This window comes from Cimex lectularius, unplaced genomic scaffold (assembly GCF_000648675.2).
Source record: "Cimex lectularius strain Harlan isolate CLEC.00 unplaced genomic scaffold, Clec_2.1 scaffold17, whole genome shotgun sequence".
Classification (NCBI taxonomy): Eukaryota; Metazoa; Arthropoda; class Insecta; order Hemiptera; family Cimicidae; genus Cimex; species Cimex lectularius.
This window is the reverse complement of record NW_019392640.1, coordinates 2,624,805-2,634,688: the sequence shown is the minus strand read 5'-3', so window position 1 is coordinate 2,634,688 and position 9,884 is coordinate 2,624,805. Positions and strand designations below refer to the sequence as shown.

Here is a 9,884-nt window from a genome sequence, read left to right as displayed (position 1 = left end):
ATTCGTCAAAAACATCATCACCTTTTAACAACTGAAACTAACTTAGCAGTTTACGTGGGCAATGAGAATCACCCCTACAAGTGTACTAGAAACTCTGCTAAACCTACCTCCACTGGAAACATTTATAGAAGGAGAGGCTAGTAAAAGTTGATTTAGGCTCAAAAAATAATCAAATTGGATAGGATCTAAACAATTCAGGCGCACAGCCATAACTAATAAAATCAAACACCCATTTTTAGAAATGGGAACTGACTACACAATCCTAGAAACATTCTTTACAATATCCTATAAAGTCTCAACAGACTATAATGGAGAGGAAGAATACAGGAGAGCATCAGATACAATGATATGGTACACAGATGGCTCCAAAACAAATAAAGGAACCGGATCGGGAGTTTTCTGTACAAGCATGGACAATCAAACTCATTAGGGAAGTACACTTCGGTGTTTCAAGCAGAAATACATGCCATCAATGATTGCGCCCTGGAAAATCTTAAAAGAGGTTACACTGGCAAAAAGTCCAAGAAGCCATTTAGGCATTAGCATGTAAAAGAATAACATCAAAATTAGTCAGTGAATACATCCAAAATCTCCAAAACCTGGGGAAACAAAAAATATGATGATATCTTGGGTGCCAGGGCACAGGGGAATTTTGGGTAATAAGAAAGCAGACAGTCTAGCGAGAGGAGGATCTGCAAGACCATACATAGGACCCGAACCTATACTTGGGACCACAAAAACAAATATAGAATCCTCCATCACAGAATGAATCCAAAAACAAAAGGAGAAGTGGATAAACTAGCAGCGTTAGTCATAGTCAAATGATGTTAAAACAGCCCTCACCAAGACTGGCAAACTCACTGCTGCAGTTGAAGAGGGCTAGGCTCAGAAGAGTGATAAGACTGTTAACCAGTCACTGGCATCTGAGAAACCATATACACAACATGGGCATATATAATGATGTTCTTATCCCAGATTATGCAATGAGGAAGAGGAAATAGCCACCCATATCATCTTTGAATGTAAAGCAACGGCTCAATGGAGATTTAACCTAGCATACAGAAAACATCATTCTTCTCATGACAGAAGAATTGATCTGAGAAGAAGGATTGAGCCAATTGCACTGAACTAGGGAACTAGAAAGGACAATAAGCCAGAAGGCTGCAGTGCCTGGGGAGCACAAACTCCGCTTCCTAGTATCATCTTCACCTTAGTAGTTTACTCTGATTTTTTTTATACCAATTTAGAAACAAAAACTCAAGTTGACACAGACAACATGAACATGGCCAAAGTTTTTGATCTAGTTAATGTTTTGTCTCTAAATTGATGTTTTATGGGGCAACCTTCCTTGTCATGGATTCAAAGCTATTTAAGAGATAGATACTTATTAGTCGTTATAAACAATTCATACTCTAAAGAATTTGAAGTTGCCAGTGGTGAGGCACGGGGCGCACGCCAGTCCTTTATTTTTTGTCATGTAAACGATATTGCAGATGTTTTTATTCTTATGTGAATTTTTTACTCCTTGCAGACGATACAAAAATCTATCGCTCAATTAAATCTATTAATAACATGCACATACTTCAAGAACTCATTTTAGTCTGTTGTGTGCTGATAATGGTTTAAAAATCAATATAAATAAACGTTCATATATTAGATTCTCTTGCTCAAAAAACTTTAACCACCTCAAAAAACAATAACCAGGTATTGAAAAAGTCCTCAATCATTACTGATCTAGATATAATCTTTAATGATTGCTTACCCTCTTCATGTCATATATATTTCCTTCATAATAAAGCTATAGCTATTTTATTATTATAACTAATAACAACTAAGCTTTATTATTAGAACTTGTAGAGAATTCAAAAATCAACTCATTTTAATAATACTTTTACATCATTAATCCGGTCCCTTTTCTAATATTGTTCAACAGTTTGATCTCCTCATTTAATAAGTCTCTAAAATTCTCTGGACAATGGAGGAACCATCCATACTAACCTAATGTTTCATTTGTCTCAAACCTGGCCCAATACCACTACAAAAAGTTCCATGCTAAACTACCTTATCATTCTAATCCCTTTGTCAAAAACCTGTAATCTACTACCTTGCCAAATAATCTCCGCAAGAGACTGAAGTGTCGGTGGCCCCACGACAACCATTCTTCGCCTTCATAGAATGAACTCATCATGGATGATTGCCGCACACATTAATGATGTAATGTTTGATCTGTTTTGCTTATTGTATCAAATGAATGCAGATGTAAAAATAAATAAATAAATAAGTGGTGGAAATCTGGAAAATTGCAATTTTAAAGTGGATTGAGTCAATATGTTTCCTTTGCAATTGAAATAGGAGAGAATGCAAAGCTTCTAGGAGAGATAAACGTGATGTTATTTTGTTAACTCAATTACGTCAATTTGTAAGCAACTTTTAAGATTGTATTGTCCAGATGATGACCATAAAATAGGTCGAAAGCTTGTTGTCGAAAGATAATTGAATTTGTTTTTCATCCAGACCTTTCCTATTCTTCCTATACACTCGAAAAAAATTTATAGTGGCCAATTTTTATCCTAGAGAAGGAAGAAAACTTTCTTCATAATTATAAACTACAAAATTAATTTAAAAAAATTAAAATTTACAATTTAAATAACAAAAGAACAAGTTAACTACACCAACTAAAACCTAAATCTACAACTAGTAAGACAAGAAGGATCAGTAAAAGAAATTTTCAGACAAAAATAATCTAAAAATTATTGCTTTTTTTGGTATATGTCACATTTTATTCATGCTATGAGTAAAAATAAGGCTAAATTTAAAAATTTAAACTTTTTATTTGTGTATTTTGCAAATCCATTTTAAGGTTGAGTGGTTTTAAATATTTGCGGGAACTTCAAAGTCTAATCACAAGACTTTCCATCATTGTCAAATATCGTCTCAAATTAAACACTCCTTTCAAACGTAAAATAAAGAATAAATTTTGTTTTCATAAATAAAGTTATATTTTGATTACTTGTACATTATAAATGTAAGGACTTTTGTATGCTTGGGATGATTAGAAAGAAATGCTCATTTTTTCTATTTGTGGTGGAATTGTTTTAAATAACATGATTTTATCTTTAAACTGGATTTATTTCTTTGTCTGGGAGTTGTTAATAATTGGTGTTTATAAAATAAATTAAGGACTTTGTGGAAGCAACCCCGCCCTTCAGCCCTATGACTGAGTGGTTGGTTTTAGAAGTCCTGTCTTAGCCTTGCTTTTATCTAAGCGGATATGCGTCCTCCGTGTTAGACGGTCTTTAAGTCCAAATATATTTTTACCCCCGGAACGATTAGGTTTTTTTTCACACGATACGATTAAATAAATAGAAGACACGATGTGCAGAAAAGGGGCGTCGAGGAAAGAGGAACGATGAAGAAGACTGGAAAGGGGAAGTCGAATGAAAGTGACATTGCTGCAGAAAGGCTCGCAGATTACAAAGGCTCAGGTAATTTTTTTAGCTCGCAGAGTCACCACGAAGATCACCAGGATGTTGGTATGAATTCCACCCCAGAAATGCCAGAAGTCGGCGACCAAGCCTGCTCTGTGAGCATCCTGAAAGAGTCCAGAGAGAGCATGAAAGAGAAGAAGTTGTCGTCGACCTCCCTCAGCGGAGGCGACGGGGTTAAACCGAAGGTAGTTACAGTCAAGCACCCGGAGTCGAACAAACCGAAGCCGACTGTCAAGAAAAACAAGCCTATACAGGCGGATTTGGACATAGCGAAAGAGTTCATTCGTTGCAAGGACGATGGTGGTACGAGGCTGGATTTGAGCAAGTCTAGTATAACCAATTTGCCACAGACGGTTAGGGACCTTACTCATCTTGTGGAGTTCTATCTCTACGGGAACAAACTGGCAAGCCTTCCGAATGAAATTGGCTGCTTGGTGAACTTGCAGGTTTTGGCATTAAGCGAGAACTCCCTCACCAGTCTCCCCGAATCTCTTGTATCTTTGAAGCAGTTGAAAGTTCTCGATTTGAGGCATAACAAGCTGAATGAGATACCCGACGTAGTGTACAGGCTCACTTCTCTCACCACTCTTTTCCTTCGTTTCAACAGGATCAAAGTAGTCGGCGAGGAAATCAGGAATTTGACCAATCTGACGATGCTCAGCCTGAGAGAGAATAAAATAAAGGAGTTACCTCCTGGGATTGGCAAACTGGTAAATCTCTTGACCTTTGACGTCTCGCATAACCATTTGGAACATTTACCTGAGGAAATTGGACAGTGTATTAATTTATCCACGCTAGATTTACAGCACAATGAATTGTTGGATATTCCAGAATCTATTGGAAACTTGACTGCTTTAATGAGATTGGGCCTGAGATACAATAGGCTCAACTCTATTCCAAAATCTCTTAGCAATTGTAAACATATGGATGAATTCAATGTCGAAGGAAACGTCTTATCTCAACTTCCTGATGGTCTTTTGTCTAGCCTTTTGGAATTAACGAGTATTACGCTTTCTAGGAATAATTTTTCATCTTATCCCAGTGGAGGACCTCACCAGTTCATGACCGTCTACTCTCTCAACATGGAGCATAACGAAATTGACAAAATACCATATGGCATATTTTCCAGGGCAAAAAATCTGACAAAACTGAATATGAAGGAGAACATATTGACCTCGCTTCCATTAGACTTAGGCACTTGGCAAAATATGGTCGAATTGAATTTAGGCACAAACCAATTGACAAAAATACCAGATGACATCCAGCAGTTGGTGAATCTCGAAGTACTGATATTATCGAACAACCTTCTAAGAAGGATTCCAGGAACGATAGTCAGCCTGAAAAAGCTCAGACTTCTGGACTTAGAAGAGAACAAAATAGACCAACTTCCGATGGAGATAGGCTATTTGCGTGATCTCCAGAAGCTGATCCTACAGTCGAATCAGCTGCAGACCCTCCCTAGGGCCATCGGCCATCTGTCCAACCTCACATACCTCGGCGTCGGTGAAAACAATTTAATCCATCTTCCACAAGAGATTGGGACTTTAGAAAATTTGGAATCACTGTATATTAACGATAATCAGAATCTCCACAATCTTCCTTTTGAACTTGCCCTCTGTTCCAATTTGCAGATCATGAGCATCGACAATTGCCCTCTTTCACAGATTCCGCCTGATATTGTGACAAACGGACCGTCCTTCGTCATTAAATATCTTAAAATGCAAGGTCCTTATCGAACAATGTGAAAATATTTACTGATATATTTGTACAGAGGGCTTTAAACATGCAACAGTTACGTTGCTTTATTTTTCTTCTTTATTGCAAAAATAAAATAAGAGAAATAACATTTTCTCAATTATTGTATGTGCCATAATTTATATGATATAATATTATAATATGTATTTAGTAAACAACAAGATAATAAGCAAATAAAAGGACATCAAATCGGTTTTATTGTTATTGTACTCGAGCTACAAAATGAAATCTTGGAAAAGAACAAAAGGATGGAAACTTTGTTATAACAAGATCGTCTGCGCAAAATAGTGACTGAAAAGCACTTATGCTTGTCTTCGCAGTTGAATTTAATCGCTTGTTTTGCCTGGTTCTTTATTGTATAAATATAAACTTATATAAAATCTGCATGACTACAGAGATCATTATTAGAGAAAAAGAAGAAGAAAAAACAATATTAAACATATAAATAGGGGAAAAAAAGAACAGGTTTTATCATTCGATTGGACAACATTGGGCAAAAATTTAAAGCATAAATTATGAAAGTTGGATGACAATTTCTGCTTATTTCTTCTCATCGAGTTTTTTCATGGTGAGTCACAAATTCATTCAACGGATTCATTTCTCATTTATTTATAACTAACCAAAATTTGTTATAGATTGTCACAGCTTTTTGGAAATTGACTTGGGTGGATTTAGATTTGAGGACGAACTTACATCATGCTGTCTCCTATCACAATCATTGGTAATTATTACACTTAACAAAGTACAGATATTATCAAAACTTTTCATAGGCTGAAATATTTTAATAATTTAAATTTATTGATGAGTTGTGTCAGCACATTACATTCAACCCTTACAGCAACATATTGTTCACACACCACGAAAACTTTTTTTTTTAAACGAGGGTTTGCAACAGTAGAGGTCATATCAACCCTCAGGATGTCAGTGTTTTTGAAAAAAAAAAAAAAAAACATTTGTAAGTGTCGGGTTTGAATGCAGGGCCGCTGTATTCGAACCCGGGACTTTTATCCTACATTGATGAGCGCCATGTCGACCAAACCACTGACGCCCAAAAAAACTTTTAATTAAAAACTTTATTTTTTATTTTTTGTATGTTTCGGATGCTAAAATGCATTCTCCTGCCTATAGCTTCAGCCACTACGTGACCCCAGCCTATTTTCTCTTATGCATCAGATTTCAAATCATTTTGAATCACTCTTCCTCCTTTTATGTCGCAGCAATTCCCATCAAAATTTGACAGTACATTCCTAGGATATTATTCTTTACCATGGAAGTAAGTAAATGTAAGGAGGAAAAAACAAAACAAAGTTGTATTTAATTGAAAATTTATTTGACTGAAAAAGTATTAATCGTGTATTTTAAAATATAATCAAAAAACAAAATGAATTGCTGTTTTATTTAGCTCCACATATGTACACATGGGTAGAGAGAAAAAAACACATCAAAATTAATATTTATATATAAGAACAATATATATAATATCAATTATATTAATATAATTAGTATAATCATTTTTTCACATTTTTGTTTTTATGATTTTATAGGAGTGTTTTGAAGTTGGCCTTCATATTTTTGCTGAAACAAAAGGAGTAATGAGATGTCTGCCACAAATACCAATTAGAATGAGGTAGGATTTTAGAGGTTGTAAAAAGAAAAGGGGGGAAGCTATGTTAATTGTCTGCAGTTTTTAAAAACAATAGTAGATTCTATTGTTGGGATATTTTGGAGTAGCAATTTATTTTTTTATGAATGTTGACTCATCCAAAAAAGATGATTATTAAATAGAAGTGTTAATGAATAAGAATATATTTAAAAAAAAAGGTTAAAAATTAAAATACCAATTGTTGTTAGTTTTCTACTTGGCATGAAAATGATATACCTGAAACAGTGTTAAAAATTGTTATTTAAAAAAGAAATGAGAAAGAGTATTTTAGGTATAATAAGTTGTAAATTGTGCAGGCCTAATGGCGTTTGTTGGCTCAAAATTGCTAATTGCTGTTTATTGTGATTAGTGTAAATCCAAATCTATTTAATTAATGTTAAAATAAAATTGAAATGAATTATTGCATTTACAAGACCTTTCAGTATTTAAAAATTGAAAAAAAAATTGCATTTCTTGTAGTGCAAGTGGATACCTAGGTACCAGAACCTGCCAGGAAACTGTAATGGTTTGTATGGAATCAATCTTCATTATTTAAAAAAAAAAAAAAAAAAAAAAAAATGGTTCCATTAAAGATTTGCATTGGCATGCAAATATACAACGCAGTTGAAAGTAAACTTATACGGTAGTCGGTTCGATTTTTTTGAAAATGTATTAATTCATTGTAAATTAATCCCTTAACTGTGTTCTGTAATGATAGAAATTGTCCATTAAATATTGCTAGAAATACACTTGTATATGTAAAAGCCAGATTTCTCATATATATTACAAACAAAACCCCCCAAAAAAAGAAAAAAGTTTTTTTGGATATAAAATGTGCGTATAATAGGTATAATATATGTATTAAATGTTGTAACAGCACATTCATAGTTTTGTGATCAAAGATTAGGGTTTTATCTCGGTACAAGTTGAGGAAATTTGTCCATAAATGCATGTATGCAAACTTTCAAGGGCCATAAATGTCAAAACAGCGAATAAAATATATAACGATAATAGTTGTAGTTGTCTGGAAGTACTCGTAAGTCAACGATTGTAGGATTAGAGTATGGTTTTTTCAGAAATTTATTTTCTATTGGACATTAAAAAAGAAAATCTGTAATATTCTATGTAGAGTAAAATGTTGAATCATTATAAAAAAATGTTAATTTTGTCTTGTTTTCTTTATGGTGGTTATTACTTAAAAAATGATTATATACATATATATTCAATGTATTACCGTTGTTGAAAATATAAATGAGCTACATTTTCAAAGCAGTGGTTTCAGTATTTGTGGTAGGAAAGAATTTTGTTTGGTGTTTGGACTTGATAGTTTGTATGTTGTCTTCATGCATACTTATACGTTTAATAAGAATTTTCTTATTTAAAAACTCGTCTTCATCTAATATGGATGTTTTGGTGTATTTCAATGTCTGTTGTTCGATGTTCTACATTGAAGTGTTATCACTGAAAGAAACCTCTAGGTTATATTTTTCTCAAGTTGTGTTGTTTTCTGATTGGACATCTAGATTTTATACATTGGGACAATATTCAGATGTACTGTTGTTAGAATAGAGATTTTTTGGTCTGTTGATTAAAGGAACAGTTACACCAGACACACAAATTAATTTGGCTTACTATTCTTGCCTTCTAACATACACATATTACTTTCTATTTTCAAGATAGCATTGGGTTTAGCCCAGTCAACAAATATAGTAGATTTAGAAAGTTGTTGAACGGAAGTAGTTGCTGAATCCCCTTGATTTGCAATCAATGCAAAAATCAAGGAAAATTTAGCATGTGAGGTGGAAATTTGGGTGTAATATCCATCATTCAACAATTTATTTTAGTCATCGTGTTGGTGACTGCTTCTGCGGAATTCTCCAACGAATTTCATTGTATCTGAAGAATGGATAGACATGTATGACTAGCCTCCATTAACCAATGGTATGCCCCTAGACCCACTTCAGAAAGAGATGTACAATATGCTTTCATAATTGCGTCTTGAACCTTCACATTAGAAGTTTTGCCATAACAAGTCATGAAGATAAACATTGTTGTAATCTTAACTGTACAAGAAAATTGTATTTCATTTAAAGAACTGAGAGTAAAGTTAGTGTGAGGAGTAGCGTTCGGCAATTCAAAAATTTCGGAAGATCCATTTTCACTCTCGTAATGAGAGTAAAAATATTTCCAAAGGTTCTAATCTTTTATCTCGATTTCTGGAAATTTGCTTGTCAATCATTGGGATCTTTGACAATTACACCTACAGAAAAAGGCAAATCTGAACAGGACCTGAGAATAAAGGGTTGTGATACTGTTTTGTTTTTATTGCTGATAGGAATTGTGTAAAAAATGCCTCTTTTGTGATCCTATTTAGCTCTCCTGATGGGAAGTTAAGCGTAATATTGACCAAGAACTGTTTGTTGTGTTGTCAATATCATAGATTTGGGATATATTTTTCATAAAAACATTGTGCCACTCCATTGCCTGCAGAAACCACAGAAGAGCTTTAATAAGGTCCTAAGAGCTTTTGTTGTTCGATGAGAAATGTTTTCTTCCTAATGACACATTCAAAATCTGAAATAGAACTCATTATGTGGACTAAGCAAAAAAGTTATAATCGAAAATAAAGCTTAAGATAATTTAGCTGTTGAAATTGAGAATTTCATTTGAATTTTCTTAGTATATAAGAGACCGTTTAATTTGAGATTGCAGAAATTTTTAACTAAAATGGTTTATAGCTTCAAACCTTCCATTGAGGTGAAAACCCTCAAAGATCCTTAACTTCTGTACCCTTAAAAAGGTATTTTAATTAATTAACATATCACTCATGAAAAATACAAATATGAACATGACTGTAATGTAAAAAAAAAAAAAGATTTTGTCTCATCTCTGAATTATAATATTAAGACATAATTAAATTTTGTAGTTTTACAGATATTCCAATTTTTAAATATACTTGAGACTGTTTTACACAACGCAGCTTGATCAGTTTACACTGG

At 33.6% G+C, this 9,884-nt stretch overlaps 1 protein-coding gene across 1 annotated transcript; it reads left to right on the top strand.

Moving 5' to 3' along the window:
- The first annotated feature begins 3,204 nt into the window (after nucleotides 1-3,204).
- On the top strand, nucleotides 3,205-8,544 carry LOC106672228 (leucine-rich repeat protein soc-2 homolog). Its single transcript, XM_014403485.2, has 3 exons — nucleotides 3,205-5,811; nucleotides 5,879-5,964; nucleotides 6,788-8,544. Exon 1 carries the CDS (start codon nucleotides 3,410-3,412, stop codon nucleotides 5,231-5,233), a length of 1,824 nt encoding a protein of 607 aa, XP_014258971.1. The 5' UTR covers nucleotides 3,205-3,409; the 3' UTR covers nucleotides 5,234-5,811; nucleotides 5,879-5,964; nucleotides 6,788-8,544.
- Nucleotides 8,545-9,884: the final 1,340 nt, after the last annotated feature.

What these genes read in the sequence shown, in the direction of transcription:
- LOC106672228 (XM_014403485.2), top strand. Translation starts at nt 3,410, where the DNA reads ATGAAGAAGACTGGAAAGGGGAAGTCGAATGAAAGTGACATTGCTGCA.